Below are 20,890 nucleotides of genomic sequence, written 5' to 3' on the forward strand. Positions count from 1 at the left end.
CCATGTGTGATATTTTGAAATGGGATAGTAATACTCTTACTGAATTTTCCCAGGCAGTGGGAAGGAGAATTAAAGGAGATATAGAAGTTAATGTTCTTGTCACTTTCTTAGCTGGCATGCACATTCACCTACTTTACAGGAGATGGTGAGAGTTTCCAGCTGTCAATGTGAACTTAAGCAGAACAAAATCTAACATTCTAATTTGTTAAAAGCATCCTTGCTAGAAAGATATCCCCATGGTGTTCAGTGGTTTGGATTTTCAAGCAATCCTGTTGGGGATTGAATTTGCTGTACCTTAGCATCAAGAACTCCAGTTAACCAACACTCAAAGGATTGCTCTTTTTAAACAATACTCTTCAGTCAGGAAAGCAGTGAATCTTAGTTAAAAAAATATCTAATTTCAAAATCTCTCAGTAAAATTTTCAAAGCCATCAAAATGGGCCTCCATGTTGAAACTAATGAAAAGTTCATTTTATTCATATAGTTGTTTTTTTTTAATCTTAACATGGCATACAGTTTTCACCAAAACAGAGTGATTGGTCCAAAAATACCCAATTAGATTGATTGGTCAAGCAGTGTCTTGAAAATAGATTTCCCTACTTTAAGTCCAAGTACTGCTTTTCACCAGCTTTCCAGAAAAAGGCTCATTTGGACCAATGTCGCCTTCATTCCAGATACATTCGTGTATCTGGAATGAAAATAGACTAACTATCCTGGATCTTGAAAGCTTAGAACTACGGCGCCTAAAACATGATTTAAGTATTGCCCACAAGATCATATGCTGCAACGTCCTTCCGGTCAACGACTACTTCAGCTTCAACAGCAACAACACAAGAGCACGCAACAGATTCAAACTCAACATCAACCGCTCCAAACTTGACTGTAAAAAATATAACTTTAACAATCGAGTTGTCGAAGCGTGGAACTCATTGCCAGACTCAGTGGTGTCAGCCCCCAGCCCCCAACATTTCTCCCTAAGACTCTCCACGATTGACCTCTCCAGGTTCCTAAGAGGCCAGTAAGGGGCGTACATAAGTGCACTGATGTGCCTATCGTCCCCTGTCCAATCTTCTTTCCTTATCTCATATATCATACATTTTCTCTCCTTTCCTCCTACTTCTCTTCTTTCTTACTTTCAATCATTATATATATTACTTAATGTCTATTCTCTTTCATATGTATTGTATATTGGACAAAGAATAAATAAAAATAAATAAATAAAAAAATAAAAAAAATAAAAAATAAATGCAACTCCCTAAGAAAGTACTTTTGTCACAGCCAAATTGAAATGTTCAAGAACTGTGAGAAAGGGTCTCAAGAGTAGATCTTGAGCAATTAAAACCAAGAAAAAACCCAAACAATGCTCCAGGTGTATATTCAAGTGCCCCATAGATTTTTCTCATGAATTGTTTACATTAACTCACTCAGAACTCCAAGGAAGTAAAATAAATAACCATAAACTTGAATGTCCAAATAAAGATTTATGCTTTAGCAGATTGGCAGACTGGCTTGGCATTACTGTGGAAAGTTCAGTTAATGTCTTAACTCATCTTCCTGAGGTAGGTAGCAACCAGCTCAGAGAGCAGAAAAACAAAACAAAACTTTTTCCTCCTTTTATTTCCACCTACTCTCCCAGCCATTGTCCAGACAAGTCAAAGCAGGTAGAAATTTAGTGAAAGAGTACATCTGTTTCTATACAAGGAAGAAGGAAGATGTATGTACATGTTTATAGGAAAAAGAGATTGTGCATGCTGTCATGAAATCTTTTGAACTGCTTCAGTATTTTTTCAAAGAACAAGTATTATTCCAATAATATATTCCAGCTTAAGTCACACTGTGCCATGACATCATTTTAAGGTTGCCAATCTCACATGGATTGTTTTTAAATTTTCCATTAAACAATAAAGGATATTTTTTTTAGAAGCAAGTTATTATTACAGTAGACTTTTTAAAAAAAGAGCGTAATATGACAAATCTCAGCTTCTGTTTATAACATTAGGAAATTTGATTTTCATAGGATGTAGAGAAATGCCCAGAAAAAAAATATTATGTTTCCCACCATATCCAGCCACTGATAAGTCTTACAGTTTCAGACTGCCTAGAAGCCCTTATCTATTTCTTGAAAGATTCTTGTTCTTAATAAGGACTGAAAAGTGTAAAGGAATTGAAAATACTGCCTTTATTGCCCTCTAATGGTGAGGTGTGCTATGGTACAAGTAAAAAGCAAATGCTAAGATCTTTTTAATCAGTGATAACACCCAGGATTAGGGGTGAAATCCAGCAGGTTCTGGAGAACTGGTAGCAGAAATTTTTAGTAGTTCAAAGAACTGGCAAATACCACTTCTGACTGGTGATGAAGTAGAGAGGGAATGGGGAATTTGCAGTATCCTTCCCCCAGGAGTGGGGAGGGAATGGGGATTTTGCAGTATCCACCAAGCTACATCCACCAAGCCACGCCCACAGAACCGGTAGTTAAAAATTGGATTTCAACATTGCCCAAGATCATACATAAACATAGATACATGTCATACAGAATCAAATCATTAGCTCATTTCTGGAAAGTACTAGGTGGGTCTGTCAGATAAATCCAGATTTTCTGTTGGAGGCATTTTTCATCCAAGGTAATAAATATGCCTGGAGACATCAGCATAACTAACATGTAGACTAATTTTGATCCTGTCTGCCGTGCAAGACAGAACAATATGACCCTGTCATATTCAGTTGTTTGGGTGCTGCAACATTTGTTCTAAAGTCATTGCGAATGGAGGTAGCAATGCTTTGTAGAGAATTGAAAAAATATATAATCATTATCCTGCTCCTGAAGTTATACTGGCTGGTATACCCGAGAAGATTTTCACAAATGATGTTAGTTTTGTTAATACTTCTCCAGTTTCGTTGTGACATGTCCTTCACCACTTTGATTCATCCCTTTGTGCAAAACTCAATATTCAAACATAAAGCAGGTCAGGGGAAGTCCCCCAGGGGTCTCAGCAGTAGACAGACACACAGAGAGACAAAGTTTGCAACTGGTTTGTTTCTCTTCCTTAATATTCAAAACACAATCTGACATAACCAACATTTATTGCATGGGGAATCAGGTCTGCTCTAAATTGTTGAGACATCTTATTCATCTCAAAATGGAAATGGATGGGCAATCTCCTCTAGAATGTTCTTGGGGAAATAACAAAATAAGGTGAATGTGTGTCTGTGTTACATTTCATTTCAAGAGCAAAAGCTTAGAGCAGAGGTCTTCAAACCTAGCAACTTTAAGACTTGTGGACTTCAACTCCCAGAATTCTACAGCCAGCTATGCTGGCTGTAGAATTCTGGGAGTTGAAGTCCACAAGTCTTGAAGTTGCCAAGTTTGAAGACCTCTGGCTTAGAGGCAAGGCAAGAGGTTTCAAGAGTGCTTCATGAGGTAAAACGGTTTGATTTAAATTAAACCTGCTGCTCTCCAAAGCCTTTGAGTCCCAGAATTGCTCCAATTCTGTTTATAATTTTCAAGGGAAAAATTCAGGAATTGGGGAGTTATCCTACTATAGTATCTGCAACTAATTTGTTTAATTTAAAATTTAATTAAATCAGATATCCTGTTCATACTACTTTTATGGATCTTACTTCTGGCATGCTATTCAGAAGACAGATACACTCTTTGGCTCCTGAAATATTTGTACCCTGACTTCAAAGGAAGCACAGCCCAACTATACAGCATCAAAAATGGGCCTATCTCAATTTCAGCTTCCCACTTTTAGCCCTGATCTTATCAAACTATTTCCACATGCAGAAACCCTGGACAATTGGCTTTGACTTTTCATTTGAATCAAATATGCTTGGTGGGGCTACAAGATGGTCTGTAAATCTGTAGCATCTCAAAGCTAGCACAGCATTAAGTCTCCTAAGAATTTCAACTCCCTTTAAAAAAAAATAAACAAACCACATTTCTGTTCTGAGAAACAGCTTGAAAAGAAATGTTTGATTCTTGGTTATGAGGACAGTCAATAGTTTACAGGCAAAAAGAAGTGTGTGTCTTTATTCCCTGACTTTCTTCTAAAGAGATCAAGTCAAGTCATCATGCACAGAGGTCATCTCATGTGCAGCTTGTTAACAAACCTTCATAACCTGGTGAGGTAGGCTGGGCAGAGAGCAAATGATTCAAAGTAATCCGATGAGCTACACATCAGATAGAGCTATGGTGGGGTAGTAAGCATGCTTTTCCTGTGGGTATCTGACCGAGACAAAGACTCTAAAAGTTTTGTAATCACCTTTCAGCGGTATTGAAGTCCAATACATCTGGCTGAGTATGGAGATGTGTTTGCTTTCCCAAGAGGCTTCCAGTCATGTCTTTCCTTCTGTAGATATACAGGAGCCATTCTCCTTTCTTCTTCAGGATCAGTGGAGAGTTGGCAATGCAAACCATTAAGAAGGAAGGAGATACCTCTGAAAAGCTCATTTAATAATACTTTGGATATGGTACTCTGGGTTCCATCCTTTCCAAAGGATAATTTTGGGATCTTAATTTAGTTTATTTGAAGCGTGAGGCAGATATTAATGAGAAACCAAACTAAATATGAATACTGATAAGTATTTGAGTTATTCTTGGCACTTGGTGACTTTATGCATGTTCTTGTATTATTTTCTTGGCAATAATATAGAAGCAATTTGTGTGATGCTTATTTCTTTTCTTTTTTTTACTCCATAGCTAACTTATAGCCCTGGGATATCATGATGTTTTCCACTGAAACATACATAAGGTTTTGCTTAGTTTTTGGAGATGAGGTGTGGCTGGGTGGATTCTACCCCCTTCCTGGTCTAAGCACAGATAACTGATGAAATACACAGGAGCAAAGAATCACATTTGCTGCAGGAGCCTTTTTTCCCCACACTTTTTCTCTTTTGTTCAGGTTGTCAGAGGCTTTATGTTGATCACTATCTTGTAAAGGACTTTTTGGCACTGAGGATGAATGGATGCAGGTTGAATATCCTCTCCATGGATCAGCCCCATTTACTTCTTATAGTAGACAATCTGCCTTCACATACCTTTTCAGCTCCTATGTTGTGCATTCATTATCTTGCTCTCTTCCCTGCCCTCCCCCTTCTGCTCAATCATTGATTCTCAGAGACTGCCTGGAGAAATGTGTTGTTTTCTTGGTGAAGTTTTTCAGAAGTTATTGGCTTTTGTATGAAAACAGCTGGCCCAAGGTCACCCAACTTTCTTTGTGCTTAAGGTGCGAATAGAACTCACAGTCAAACAGTTTCTAACCTGATACACACTGCACAAATCTGTCTCTTAATCTTGCTTCAATTGACTCTTTTGCACCCACTAATCTTTTAAATAAGGCCATGTATGTAAACGAAGTCTTCTTTACATTTTGCTGATGGAATAAAATAAAATAAACAATCTTGCTGTTTTGCTCAGAACATATTAGCTGATGGCCAGCATATATCTATTCACAACAGCCCACAAGATTTCTATTCTTTCAGAAACACAAGGGACTAGAAGCACCACACAATGATTCTCCTCTTTTCTTGGCAGAGGGACAATGATGTCCTTTCTTCATGAGCTGTGAATTCCATAACAGATGGATCATACATCATGTCTTCCTTCACTTAACCATCGGGCCCGATATTCTGTCCACCCTCTTGGGCTCTTATTTGTTTGGGAATTAGTAAATATTTGAGCCAATCTGGCTTGGATCTTGCCTTGCCAGTTATAGTCATCAAATTCAGTGGCAGCAGCCAAGGCCAAGAAGAAATAACTGGCTGCATCTTGCTCATCCTGGGAATAAAAGGAAAGAGAAACAAAATAAAGTACTGAAAGGCGCTGGAAGGCACTTCCAGTCAAGACTGAAAGCATGCTAAGGATGAAAAATGGTCCATTGCCTAATAAATTTAGAAGAATCTTTGAACACTCTCTACAGGAGCCTTATTTCTGCTGACTGCAGTTCGGCAGTTCAAATTTCACTGGCCCAAGGTTGACTCAGCCTTCCATCCTTCCGAGGTGGGTAAAATGAGGACCCAGATTGTTGGGGGCAATATGCTGACTCTGTAAACTGCTTACAGAAGGCTGTAAACCACTATGAAGTTGTATATAAGTCTGAGTGCTATTGTTTTGCTACAGATTGGAACCTGAAATGGCTTTTCCAGCTCTAGGTTATGAAGCTCCAACCCACTCTCAAAAAACATATTTATAACAGAGAAACCTTAATACTAGCATAACCCTGTACTTCAAGCCTTTTCCCCAGTTTGGATTATAATAAAGCAGAACACTCCCAGTTTACCACCTATGCAGAGCAAATGAATGTAGATTTGATTGCTTGGAATAACAATTCATTAATTTCATAGATATTAAATACAACTAGTAATTATGAAATAATATAATATGTACTGTATGAAGGGACAGGGTGGAGCTACTAAAAATCATCTCCGAAGCAAGGGTATTTAGAAAGGGAATGGCAACTGCAGAAGGAAATAAGGAGAGCATCGAAAGTAGAAGACAACAGGATAGCATATTATAAATCTTAGTTAACAGCCTGCAACGCAAGCCATATGTAGTTCTTCCAAGCAGCATGTGAAGCTTCCACAATTCTTCTAAATTAGAGCATATCATATCTGGACTGAAAAAAAACTGATGAATAATAAAGGGCAGGAAAAGATTCAGAGAGTTCTAGGCTTTTACTGACATTTAGTAATTTCTTGGAGATAGTTACATTTTGGCTCTGATTGCTATACTCCAAATGTCTATTTTAATTTGAAAGAAGATGAGGACTTATTGAATTTATGAGTAAAGATCACAATGGCTCAACTTAACTGAAATGGAATAAAGTAAAATTTAGCTTTTATCCTAGCTTTGAAGCATTAACCCTTTGAATGATTTGTCATTCAAAGGCCAAAGTTTGGACATTAGCCTGAAATAATAGCAATAGCAATAGTATTTAGACTTATATAGCACGCTTCATAGTGCTTTTACTGCCCACTCTAAAAGAATCCTCATATTGCCCCTAACAATCTGGGTCCTCATTTTACCCACCTTGGAAGGATGGAATGCTGAGTCAACCTTGAGCCGGTGGTGAGATTTGAACTGCTGAACTACAGCTAGCAATTAGCTGAAGTAGCCTGCAGGGCTGCAATCTAACCACTGTGCCACCCTGGCTCTTTAATAAATAGTATATTCCTTTTGTAAACTGGAGAAAAGTATTAACTGAACAAAAGTGACTTGGAGGTCCAGAAAATGGAATAACTGCTGACATTGTAGCATTCAACATTTTCACAAGATTCTGAATACCTTCATTTTTAAATGCAAAGTAAATCAAACCAGAACATCTTTACTAAAATGCAACAGGTCATTATTAAATTACAGGTGCTATCTTTCACCTTTAATTTGTGGAGAGTGAGATCTCCCAGCCGGTAGTAAACCCTGGAGTAATATATGGCTTCTTGAACCCCTTGCAGTTCTGGTGAATGCAAAGAGAGTGTCCTCAGGTAGCAGTCTTCAGCCATCTCATACATTTGCAGAAGGTAATACACAGTTGCCAGCCGATGAAAGGCAACCAATTCTTGCAAATGATCTCCTGGAAGAAGAAAAGTGTCAAAATGGCATAAATGAGTATTGGGTGATTATAAAAACTGAAGCATTTGTAACTCTTCCCTTCCTCCTAGAGCCCCAAAAGACCATGCTCTCTGAGAAGCAACATTTCAATTGTTTCCTGCCCATTTCCCAGCAGTTGTGAAGACTACAACATGTTCCTTTGCCACCACCTTTTGGTTAATGTGCAGTGCCAATCCCGCATGCTGAAAAGTTTTACAAAAACTACCATAACAATCAATGCAAACAATTGCTATTTATGCACATTCCTAATGTCATATTTTTAAAAATCAATGATAGGGAAGAAATGCCAATTTCATGTGGTAGGCATTAAACAGTCCATTGCTGCAATCTTGAAAAATGTACATATAATGTTTTCATAGCCACAATCATTCATAGCAGAACTGAAAAAAATTGAAGGACAGATTCCTTGCTTGAAATATAATGATGTAAGACTATTAAATTTCACTGTGATGAAATTGGGTATGCCATCCTCAAAAACTCATAGAGAAATATTCTACTCTAGGGCAAAAATATGTTGTCCCATGTTGAGCAGTTATACAACAAAATGAAGACAGTGAAAATAAGGATACATGAAATAGTCTATTTGATAGAAACACATTCCATTTGCTTTCAGTTAAGAATTTATAGGCTATTGCTTGCAATATCATTGTCGACTAAATACTGTATCCAAAAGTAAGCAATGTTTTGTAAATGCCAATTGAGTAATCTCTGACTGGAACATCAGAAGGAAGGATAAATTTATCTGGAAATGTTTTCCTAGGGGTTGTGGATTCATAAAATCTCTGGTGAACCCTTTTTTAAAATTCTAAATGAAGTTAAGTACAATAAATGTCTACTTACATTTGTAATCAGGTTTTGTGCCTTTTAAAACATTTACTGCAGCTAACTTGAGTATTTTAAATTGACTTGGGTGCTACCAAATTAAATTGCAATATTTCCACATTTTAAACGTCCTAGGTGAGACCTAGGTGAGATGTGTGTTTGTTAATTTTCTACTCACAAATCATTGACAATTTTCAGAAAATGAGTTGAATATTCTTGCATTATAAACCTTGATTCCTTCCTACCTACATCCACGCTGAGTCTGACTGCCAAGGTAGCAAATTCCAAAGCATTTTCATAATTGTGGAGCCCAATTTGGAGTTCAGCTAGCTTGTTGAACACTCTCAACTCCGTTTGTGTGTCTCTCAATTTCCTGGCCAAAGGTATAGCTCCACCCTGGTAAAAACATCAAACAATTTGTCAGGGTGGTTTCATAAGTTTCTATTATTCATTTGCAACCAACCAAGAGCCTCTCAGAGTGGTCACACAAAGCAAAGAAGACCTGACCATTCAGTCTCTGATAATCATTTTCCATAGCATCATTTTCTTATAATTGAAATGAACATATCTCACAGATTTCAGGTTTATAGTTAACAAGCACAAGCATAACTTTCAGGGGTTCTCATTTAACCTTCTTTTGAACTTTAGATGAACCTGAGATCATTTGCTTTTTGTTTCCTTGTTTTGGGCCACTGGGTGGCTGCCCATTTGGCTTTGGACTAGAAACAGATTTAAGTCTATTTAATTCAGCAAAATTAAAGCTGCCTGTCACTATAAATTTAACACAGTTTGCACACATTGTTTAATATGAAAGAAAAGGCTACCGTTGGATCAATCAGCCCATTATAGACTTTCAGGAAGTGAGTATTTTTTTCTTTTAAAAATGTTGATTCCTTATTTTTCAAGATTTAAAGGGCTGTACATTTTCTCTTTTCTTTTCCCTTTTTTTAAAAAGGGAACAACTTCATTAATGCTTCAAACACTTAAAAAGAGAAGGTAAGGCTTCGTTAGCAAAAAGTGAGAAAGGACAGACACACAGAAAGAGAAAGAGAACTCTTGTTTATTTTATAGTTAAAGATATTTAAATAAAGTTTTTAGAGTGCGTTAGTACAGTACAGACGGAAGAGATACTTCTTGCAAGGACCACCATCAAACTGTCAAATGCGAGTTGCACTGGTCTGCATTTTTACCCTAGCAAGCAGCAGCAGCAGCAATACAGGTTTCTTTTTTTTTTCTTTTTTTAAAATGCTTTTCTTTTGAAAGGTGTCAGGGATTGAACCGGTGACCTTTTGCAGTCAAATCGTGTGTTGTATCATAAAGGGGTGAATAAAATAAAAAGATGATACATGCACAAAGAACAAAAAAAAAATCCTCACCACAATCTTACTTCCACAATTAATAGCCACAACACAATCAGTGGTTCTGTCACCTTCACTGCCATGCCTAACTAGACTCCCAGATTCTAGCATGTTTATTTTCAGTCGGCAATACAGTGTTCCCTCGATTTTCGCGGGTTCGAACTTCGTGGAACGTCTATACCACGGTTTTTCAAAAATATTAATTAAAAAAATACTTTGTGGTTTTTTCCCCTATACCACGGTTTTTCCCACCCGATGACATCATATGTCATTGCCAAACTTTTGTCTGCCTTTAAAAAACATTTTTTTAATAAACTTTAATAAATAAACATGGTGAGTAATAATCTAAATGATTGCTAAGGGAATGGGAAATTGTAATTTAGGGGTTTAAAGTGTTAAGGGAAGGCTTGGGATACTGTTCATAGCCAAAAATAGTGTATTTACTTCCGCATCTCTACTTCGCGGAAATTCGACTTTCGCGGGCAGTCTCGGAACGCATCCCCCGCGGAAATCGAGGGAACACTGTATTGGCACGTAGGGACAGAAGGAATCACTGGAATAGATTGGTGGTTCTCCTCCGCTCCCCCCCCCCCTGCTGTTCTGTTCGGGTCGTATGTGACCCGAAGCCAAGTTTGAGTCCCTGTAAAAAATTTTCCCTGCATATCTGAAACTTGAAATTTCATGTAGGTTCATCATTTCAGGGGTTCTCTCTATGAGAATTTTTTTGGGGGGTGGGGGGCTTACTTTTTGCTGGGCAAAAAAAGTTACAAATCTTATGTTCCTGGGTCACCCTGACCCGGACCGAAAACTCTTCATTTGCAGTGCTTATGTTTGGTCTTTTTGAAAGCTTTTTTCACTTGGAAAGTAGTCTGAACATTTCTGCACACAATGATATGAAAATTGAAATGAAAAAAGTAAATCTTATTGGTTTATTTTGCGGATATAATGCACGCCCCCCCCGTTTTTGTGAAAAAAATTTCAATTTATGGATAGTTTTGCTTGAAAAATGCATTCTATTTTACTAAAGTTGGTGTGGGATTGGTAGCTTGAACATTTCTGAATATAAGAAAAATATAAAGGAACTGAAAAAAATGATTCTTATTGGTTTTTTAACATCAGAAATAAGGCCTCCCCCCCCCCTTGGCTGCTTGCAACCATTTTCACTTTTTATTTTTTTATGCTCCAAATCCGAAATATTCTTTAAAATCTTAGGCATTCATTTACTCAATTTAACAATGCTGATCATCAAAAAAATATTTGTGGGGGTGGGGGGAAATTTTTTTTTCTGGGCAAAAAAAAAAGTCACGTTTAGTCTGTTCGGGTCATATAGACCCGGACCAAAATGATTTTTTTTAGGTACTTGAATTTGATCTTTTTGAAAACTTTTTCAACTGGAAAACTAGTTTGAACATTTATGAACATAATGATATGAAAATTGAACTGGAAAAATTGAGACTTATATTTTTATTTTGATCAAAAAGCCCCTCCCCCCATCCTTTTTTTAATTTCGTGTCAATTTCTATTTTTTAAGGCTACAAATCCCTAAGGAATTTTCCCCCAAAAGGTTTGATATACTAAATTGAACATTTCTGAATATAAGAAAAATATAAATGAACTGAAAAAAATGGTTCTTATTGGTTTATTTTTGCCACAAAAGGGCCACCCCCCCTCGGCCTTGCTGTGTGCCATTATTGTCACTGTTTATACATATTTGTCTAGAAATATTTGGAATATCCTTTTGAAAATCAACCACATTGTAGCCAGAGAACTAATTTTATGAAACAAATCCATTTTACTAAAAAAAAGTATGTAAGTTTGAAATTAACAGCATAATTTTTATATAAATTGAAATAATTGAGGCATACTTTATGTGCAAAATAAACCAATATGCATCAATTTTTCCAGTTCAATTTTCATATCATTATGTTCAGAAATGTTCAAGCTACCAATCCCACACCAACTTTAGTAAAATAGAATGTATTTTGCTAGCAAAACTATCCATAAAGTGAAGACTATTTAAAAAAAATGGGGGGCGTGCATTTCATCAACAAAATAAACCAATATGCATCAATTTTTCCAGTTCAATTTTCATATCATTATGTTCAGAAATGTTCAAGCTACCAATCCCATACCAACTTTAGTAAAATAGAATGCATTTTGCAAGCAAAACTATCCATAAATTGAAAAGAAATTCACAAAAACAGGGGGGGCGTGCATTATATCCGCAAAATAAACCAATAAGATTTACTTTTTTCATTTCAATTTTCATATCATTGTGTGCAGAAATGTTCAGACTACTTTCCAAGTGAAAAAAGCTTTCAAAAAGACCAAACATAAGCACTGCAAATGAAGAGTTTTCGGTCCGGGTCAGGGTGACCCGGGAACATAAGATTTGTTACCTTTCTTAAACAGAACAGCAGGGTTAATATTTTCTGTCTGATGTACATCTCATTTTTCCACTTTCTACTTCTGCACAGTTTCTTTCCATCACTGTTAGTAACACCCATAGTGGCAACCTCAAGAGGTGTCAAAACAAATATATCTTGTAGTTGGTACCCTGTAATATTCCACTGCCTGATGCCTGTTCCTGATTCCATTGAAGAAGACATCTCCTGCCTCTTCATATAATCCCATGGCCAGGTGCAGCTCTTTGAGTTTCAGTGCTGTCTCTATGGATGCCTGAAAAGGGGAACCAGTGAGGTTAACAGCTGAGTCTTATTGCATCATGGAAAAAAGGAGACTTTTTGCTCAAAACAATACAAGACACTTCAATTTAGCTGCATACATTTTAAAGCTCTTATGCATAAAAAAAATAGAACACTTCATGATTTTTTTTTAATTTTAATGGCAGACACTTTCTAACTCCAAAGAAAAAAGTGGAAATTAGGTGCAGAAGATAAAAAAATCTCTCCATGCGGAAAGATTTCCATTGCTCGGTGATGCATTGCATTGGCATCCTTCAGTCTCGAAAGACCATGGTAGCATGCTCTGGACTCCCCAGAGCATGAACCCTGGGTAGGTTAGATTAGGTAGGCTCGGTGATATGTACCTTCTTCTTTTACTTCTTAACATTCAGCTAGCCTCTCTCTCTCTCTCTCTCTCTCTCTCTTGTTAGTTTGATGTTCATCCCTCTAATGTTCTTCTACTCAACCCCCACTTATCTTTTACTACCAAATCTGAAATCACCGCACTATAAATCCAAATGTTGCTTATAAATCTAAATTTTCCACCCACAAATGAAAGTCATAGATTTTCAGTATTAAATATTAGATAACCCAGTATTAAACATTAATATTTAATATGACCCAATATTAAGATAAGTGTGCAATATGTAATCGCACATTTCATAAAAAGCTTTGAGGACAAAACATGCATACGTGCAATACAGAAGATCTGTAGTACAGCCAAGATCCTATATTTTGGATGAACCACACACATATTTATGATACCTATATATATTAGCTAGAGGGAAATTTACTGACATAGTTGGTGTTCCCTTGTATTGTTAGACACTGACTCAGCATCTTCATGTGCCACACATGAAAACTCATATTTTATAAAGATTGATAAGAGATCTATGTTATCCAATGATTTAAATCATACTTTTGCAATAATCTTTTATAAAAAATTTGGGTAAAACGTGACAACTACTAAACAAAACGCCAAGTCCCATGCCAGGAGGATAGCAACTTAGAAAATAACTTTTTTATGTACCTGTAAATACATTTCCACAAGTTCATTCTCTTGCATTTGATAATAGAGCTTACCAGCCTGTAACCAGGCCTGGGATGTTTTCACAATTTCTTCCAGGTCAATAAATATTCTGAGGCTTTGCTTGGTACAGTCCAATGCCTGTTTCAAAGACCTGTTGGATTTACATGTATTTCATTATTACAAAGAAATCAGTGAAACTCATGCATAGTGAAAACCAGCTGCCCCATTTTAATCCACTCTATAAAACTTCCCTTACAGGAAACTGTATTGTGACTGAATTATTTTCAGGAAGATAAACTGAAGGAGAGGGAAAATGCATTCAGATTCACAAGAATCTGTTATTATAAATTTATAATAAAAGTGATGTTAGTATATATAACTCAGGTTTCCAAGATTGGTCTATCTTGGAGGGCTGATAAAGGACATTGATGCAATTGCCAATCAAGAACCAATGGGAGAGAGATTAGAACTTAATACTGTTTTTACTTAATTCTATTCCTTTTTATATTTTTGATTCTTTTCTCTTTTCCCCTTTTCTCTTTTCTTTCTTTTATATAATTATGTTCATTTATTTTTAGAACAATGACAAATAGCAATGTTACCAATATTGATCTCAGCATCTTATAGAGATTTAAACTTTTTAAAAGATAATATATGGATTCTAGGTCTATACATTGAATTAACAGTATCACATGTTTTCTGCTGAAATTTTAAAATTAAGGGAGACTAGGATGGCACCATTTTGGCCTTGTTCTGGCCTCATCAGCTAGTCACACACTTACTGGGATTTGATCCGGCAGCTTCTGCCTTGTAAGGCAGAGAATTAACCTCTAGGCCACCTGATCCCTTCAGCTCTGTACCAGGGAGGGGCTATATGGTTTTTTTTTAATGTCGGATCACCCTGGTATCCGACAGCTCCTTTTTACCTCTAGGCCCAACCTAGGGTCATTTCAAGGCAGTTAATTTATTCATAGCTGACAACTATATTCTCTATGTATCACATGTTTTTTGCTGAAATTTTAAAATTAAGGGAGACTAGGATGGCACCATTTCGGCCTTGTTCTGGCCTCATCAGCTAGCCACACCCTTACGACATAAAAAAAACATATAGCCCCTCCCTGGTACAGAGCTGAAGGGATAAGGTCTGGTGGCCTAGAGGTTAATTCTCTGCCTTACAAGTCAGAAGCTGCTGGATCAAATCCCAGCAAGGGTGTGGCTAGCTGATCCCCTCCCAAAAAAAAATTACCAAAAAAATGGTGCTGTCCAAGGACCATCACGGACCATCACCAGCTAATCTGACTTAAAATCAATACATTAAAAAACAGATGAATCTCTTTGAGAAGGTTCTAGAATTGATCTAGCATCCAATTGATTATAAACAGTGGAATTCATGCTACTTGGGCATAAAGACTTCACTATTTTAAAATTCCATGTTTTAAATATTATTGTTTTTTAAAAGGGAATTGCTTAATGACAAAATCCAATGACTAGGACACTTTGAGTCCTAGTCATTATTTCAACATTTAATAGGGACCTGAGTGCTGACTCACCTGGGTGTATGTAAACTTTGGTAGAGTTGGCTGAGGTCCTGTAAAAGGTGTCCTTCTTTTTCTCTGTCCTGAAGTTGCCGAGCTAGGAGAACTTGGTGCTCATGGTATACAATGCAGGCTCTGGTATCAGGATGCACTTTACTATAGAAATGGCAAAGGGACTCAGTGACATGAAGTTGACCTACATAGCATAAGATGAGATAGAGTTTTTTTAAAAATTGCCAAATAAATAACAAACTTGACTTGATTTGAACAACTTGATTTGAACAACTCAAAGCAACAGGACCAGATAGATTATACCACAGAGTCCTAAAAGAGCTAGCAGATGTCATTGCAGAACCACTGCATCACATCTTCCACCAATCCTGGAACACAGAGGAACTACCTGAGGACTGGAAAAGAGCTGATGTGGTCCCCATCTACAAGAAAGGTTAAAAAACAGACATGGGAAACTACAGACCAATCAGCCTAACATCAATACCTGGGAAAATACTGGAAAAAATAATTAAAAAGCAGATCTCCCATCATCTAGAAACAAACCAAGTAATAACTAACAGCCAACACAGATTTGTTAAGAACAAGTCACACCAAACCTACCTCATTTCATTCTTCAACATTGTGATCAAATTAATAGACCAGTGAAATGTAGTGGACATAATATACCTGGACTTCAGCAAAGCATTTGACAAAGTATACCACAACCTACTTCTTCATAAGCTAGAAAAAAGCGGGATAGACAGCTACACAACCAGATGGATTAACAACTGGCTAACCAATCATGCCCAGCGAGTAGTCCTCAATGGCTCTAAGTCCACATGGAGAGAAGTAAGCAGTGGGGTACCACAAGGTTCCATCCTTAGGCCCAGTACTCTTTAATATCTTCATTAATGACCTAGATGAGGGAATAGCAGAACTATTTGTTTGCAGATGATACCAAGCTGACGAGAGTAGCAAACACCCCAGTGGACAGACTCAGAATCCAGGGGGACTTTGACAGACTCGAACACTAGGCCCAAACCAATAAAATGAAATTCAACATGGAGAAAAGTAAAATCCTATACCTAGGTAAGAAGAATCAAAAATACACATACAAACTGGTCAAAACCACACTCAATAGCAGTGACTGTGAGAGGGACCTCGGAGTCTTGGTAGACAACCAACTAAATATGAGCAAGCAGTGTACAGCAGAAGCAGCCAAAAAGGCCAACTCAGTCCTGAGCTGCATAATAGAGGGATAGAATTAAGGACCAGAGTGGTACTAGTACCATTCTATAAAGCCTTCATCAGACCACACCTAGAGTACTGCATCCAGTTTTGGTACCCCACTACAAAAAAGACATTGAGACTCTAAAGAAAGTGCAGAAGAGAGCAACCAGGATGATAAAGGGTCTGGAAAATAAAACATACGAAGAGCGGCTGCAGGAACTGAGTTTGGCCAGTCTGGCGAAGAGAAGGACCAGAGGGGACATGATAGCAGTGCTTCAATACTTGAGGGGATGCCATGGAGAGGAGGGGGTCAGGCTGTTCTCTATGGCACCAGAAAGTCAAACAAGTTTGGAAGCTAACCAAGGAAAGATTCAGCCTTGAAGTGAGCAGAAACTTCCTGATGGTGAGAATGATCAACCAGCTTGTCAGCAAAGGTTGTGAAACCTCAACAGTTGCGACCTTCAAGGGGAAATTGGACTGCCATCCCGCTCAAATGGTGTAAGAATTCCTGCTTGAGTGGGGGGGGGGGGGAAGCTAGATGACCTGCAAGGTCCCTTCCAACTCTAGTAAATCAATAAATAAAACTTCCCCAGAGAATAAGTACTCACTTATCACATTTTGACTCTTCAAGGCAATGGCCAAGGCCAGCTCATAAAAGATGATGCCTTCTTCTGTCTTATATCTCTCTAATTTGGACTGAGCCAACCATAACAAAATGTGCACCAGTTCCATTTGTGTATCATCACCATCCTGTAGTTCAAAGTACAACTGAATGGCTTGGAGAAAATAGTATTCTCCTAAATAGTAAGCCCCCAAATATGTGATTAGGCAACCAAAGTTGGCTAAGGCAATGGCTTGGTTCCGCTGATTTCCATTTTCCTGGGCTTTCTTCAAGGCCCAGAAGTAGTTCTCTGCTGCCTTTTGCACCCACCCTTGTCTCTTAAGGGCAATGGCTAAAAGATTGTGAACTGCCCCGTCTTGTGTGACACTGTCCGTCTGCCGCAGAGAACACAAGAGGTATTGCATGATCTCCGAGGTCTTGTCTGGCTGACTATTCAAAGTAAACAGCCACCCTAAAGAAAGGGATGCTTCAAATGCTTCTTCTTCACTCATCGTTTTACCCAGGGCAACAGCTTGGTTGGCGTAATGCACAGCCTTTCCTAACATGCCATATTTGAGGTACAATTTGGATAAAAGTGCACACAAGGCCTTTTCAGTTGATACAATCCCAGTTTCGTGGGAAAAGGACAACCCACAATGCAGATAGAAGCAAGCCAATGCTGAAATACCATTGTGGCTTTTCTCTTGGACTTTCAAGAGTTTAGAGGTGTTTGTAAGGATGAATCCAGCTCTCCAAATGGGTGTAAAGCCACCTTTTACATTGCTAGGGGAGAACATCCTGGCAGCTGCCAAAGCTACATGGGGCACATACTTTTTTTCATACAGATAGGCAAGAAAAGGCATTGTAACTAAAGGATCTTCACTGGTAACCTGGCTGGAGAGCTGTGCATTCAGAAACTGCAAGCGTTCTGCAAAAGGAAGAACCTCATCATATTTGCCAAGCTGCAAAAAGAGCCTGACAATGAGGAAGCAGGACCTAATCTCCATTGTTGTGTTGCCTACAGCAATGGCCTCTCTCAGGATATACATCACAACCTCTAGTTCAGTCTCAGAACTGAAGCAGTGTCCAGACAAGCAGGTCAGAAGTGTCATCCCTTTCCCAATCACTGACAAGAACTTATGCTTCATCTTTTGCTTTAAATAAATGGCAGCAAGGTTTGCATGCAATGATGAAAGCAGAGGTAGATCTTCAAACCCCTTGTCCATAGCATTCATGGCTTCCTCGAAGTAAACTCGTGCTTGGGAGAACTTGGCCTTCCTGACACAGAGGCGGCCCAAAAGATAGCATATCCGGATGTGAGCCCAAGCAAGCTGGCCTCTCTTAGCCCAGTTCCTGGATGTCTCCAGATATATGACTAACTCCTCTTCATTGGTGAAACCGTAGAAGGTAGAACTGAGGAAGGAAAAAGAGAGATCATACAGACTTTGGAAATGAGGCACGTAGCTATCCTGATTGAGGAAAGTCAGCATAGGATCAAACACATCACAGTCTTCCATATGCCCAGCATTTAGATCAATAAAAAACTTGGGGTCATCAAGATCATCTGGTTCTGGCAGAAGTAAGTGTTCAAGGATAGAAGGTGAGGATTCAATAACTGGAGTTGACTTCTCGGAATCAGTATGTGTAAGTAAACTGTTATAAGATTGCTTCCCCCAATTTTCAAACATCCAACCATTCTTATGTCCATGTGCAGCAGCATCTGAAAATGATCAATAAAGCACAAAGATATGATTCCCTTCATGGTGATGTGTGTGTGTGTGTGTGTGTGTGTGTATATATACAGTGGTCCCCCGATTATTGCGAGGGTTCCGTTCCAGGACCCCTCGCAATGATCGGTTTTTCGCGAAGTAGCGGTGCGGAAGTAAAAACACCATCTGCGCATGCGCAGATGGTGTTTTTACTTCCGCCGCAGCAACGAGGAGCCGAAGATTGGGGTTTCCCCGCCGCCCACGCAAATTCCTCGCTGCTGCAGCGCCCGCTGCTTGTCCGCCCGCCGCTTGTCCGCCACCTGCCTGCCCGCGCGCCCGCCCTTCGCCCGCCCACGCCGTTCGCTCGCGCCGCTTCCCAGCTGAGTCCTGAAGCAAACTTCCGCGTTTGGCTTCGGGACTCAGTTGGGAAGCCGTGCGGCTGTTTTAAAACGTCGCCGCCGGCATGGGGGGCTTGCCAGCACCCCCCCGAACCCGGGTGGCCGGGCGAGCAGCAAGCGAACGGTGGGTGGCCGGGCAAAGGGCGGGCGAGCGGCGAACGGTGGGCGAGCGGGTGCTGGGGGGGCTTCTCACCCTCCCGCCAGCAAGAGGGGGAAGACCCAGGGAAGCCGCCCAGCAGCTGATCTGCCCGGCGCCATCTACGCATGCGTTGCCATAAAAAAAAGGGTGCGCATGCGCAGATGGTGTTTTTACTTCCGGGTTGAAAAATCGCGATTTAGCCCATTCGCAATGATCGGGATCGCGATACCCGGGGGATCACTGTATATCAAATTTTTTTAGCTGAAATTTTAAAATTAAGGGAGACTAGGATGGAACCATTTCGGCCTTGTTTTGGCCTCATCAGCTAGCCTCATCCTTCCTTACTGGGATTCGATCTGGCAGCCTTTGCCTTGTAAGGCAGAGAGTTAGCAGTTGAACCACCAGACCTTGATCCCTCCAGCTCTGTACCAGGGAGGGGCTATATGTTTTTTTATGTCGGATCACCCTTGAAGGAACATCACAGTTCCTTTTTGCCTCTAGGCCCAACCCAGGACCATTTCAAGGCAGTTAATTTATTCATAGCCGACAACTATATTCTGTATGTATCAAATATTTTTAGCTGAAATTTTAAAATTAAGGGAGACTAGGATGGAACCATTTCGGCCTTGTTTTGGCCTCATCAGCTAGCCACACCCTTCCTTACTGGGATTCGATCTGGCAGCCTTTGCCTTGTAAGGCAGAGAGTTAGCAGTTGAGCCACCAGACCTTGATCCCTCCAGCTATATATATATATGTATCACAAGTTTTATATATATTGGGGTGTGTATATATATATATACAGTGATCCCTCGATTATCGCGAGGGTTCCGTTCCAAGACCCCTCGCGATAATCGATTTTTCGCGATGTAGGGTTGCGGAAGTAAAAACACCATCTGCGCATGCGTGCCCTTTTTCCATGGCCGCGCATGTGCAGATGGTGGAGTTTGCGTGGACGGCGGGGAAACCCCGATCTTCGTCTGCTCGCTGCTGCTGCGGCCGCCCAGTAGCTTATCTGCTCGGCAGCGCAGCAGCACCGAGCAGACGAAGATCGGGGTTTCCCCGCCGCCCACGCAAAGGGGAAACCCCGGCTCCTCGCTGATGCCCCCGCTCGCCCGCCCGCCCGCCGCCCGCCAGCAAGAGGGGGAGAGATAGAGAAAGAGAGAGAAGAAAAGAAAGAGATGAGAGAGGGAGGAAGAGAGTGTGAGAGAGGAAGAAGCAAGATAGAGAAAGAGAGAGAGAAAGAAAGATGAGAAAGGAAGGAAGAGAGTGATGTCATCGGGTGGGAAAAATCGCGATATAGCGTTTCACGAAGATCGAGATCGCGAAAATCGAGGGATCACTGTATATATGTATATTCTATATTTTTTCCCCAGAATAAGGCCGAAATAGTGCTATCCTAGTCTCCCTTAATTTTAAAAATTCAGCAAAAACATGTGAGCTATATATATATGTATGTATGTATGTATGTATGTATCACATGTTTTATATATATTGGAGGGGGGGGCATTTTCCCTTTCAACCATACTCACCTGATTGTCTTTGTGGGTACATCGCAATAGGTTCAAAGCCATCTGTGTAATTAAAAAAAATGAGAGAAATGTGCAAAGGAACCCACTCAGGTCAAAGGTCAAACTTGACATTATAATAATAAAAAAAGCTTAAGTTGCTTCACTCAAATCATACACAAGAAAAAATAAAGTCCAATTTTAGTTTGGGGAAAAATAACAATGAGCTATATAAGGATTATAAAGCTATATGACTGTACTACAATGAAGGGAGAGCATACT

At 39.3% G+C, this 20,890-nt stretch overlaps 1 protein-coding gene across 5 annotated transcripts in view; it reads right to left on the minus strand.

The window, feature by feature from the left end:
* Positions 1-1,601: 1,601 nt before the first annotated feature.
* SH3TC2 (SH3 domain and tetratricopeptide repeats 2) overlaps positions 1,602-20,890 on the minus strand; it is a 57,650-nt gene continuing 38,361 nt past the window's right edge. For 4 of the 5 annotated variants that reach the window (XM_070739424.1, XM_070739426.1, XM_070739425.1 and 1 more), the window contains 8 exons: positions 20,633-20,674; positions 16,865-18,577; positions 15,051-15,231; positions 13,501-13,651; positions 12,343-12,465; positions 8,674-8,824; positions 7,372-7,568; positions 1,602-5,776 (listed from right to left, as the gene is read on the minus strand). In XM_070739424.1, coding sequence (XP_070595525.1) covers positions 5,585-5,776; positions 7,372-7,568; positions 8,674-8,824; positions 12,343-12,465; positions 13,501-13,651; positions 15,051-15,231; positions 16,865-18,577; positions 20,633-20,674 — 2,750 coding nt within the window. In that variant the 3' untranslated portion in view covers positions 1,602-5,584. The remainder of the gene's footprint in view (positions 5,777-7,371; positions 7,569-8,673; positions 8,825-12,342; positions 12,466-13,500; positions 13,652-15,050; positions 15,232-16,864; positions 18,578-20,632; positions 20,675-20,890) is intronic. The other variant, XR_011558042.1, reaches the window with a different exon arrangement.

The sequence above is a fragment of the Erythrolamprus reginae genome, chromosome 2, assembly GCF_031021105.1.
Source record: "Erythrolamprus reginae isolate rEryReg1 chromosome 2, rEryReg1.hap1, whole genome shotgun sequence".
Classification (NCBI taxonomy): domain Eukaryota; kingdom Metazoa; phylum Chordata; class Lepidosauria; order Squamata; family Dipsadidae; genus Erythrolamprus; species Erythrolamprus reginae.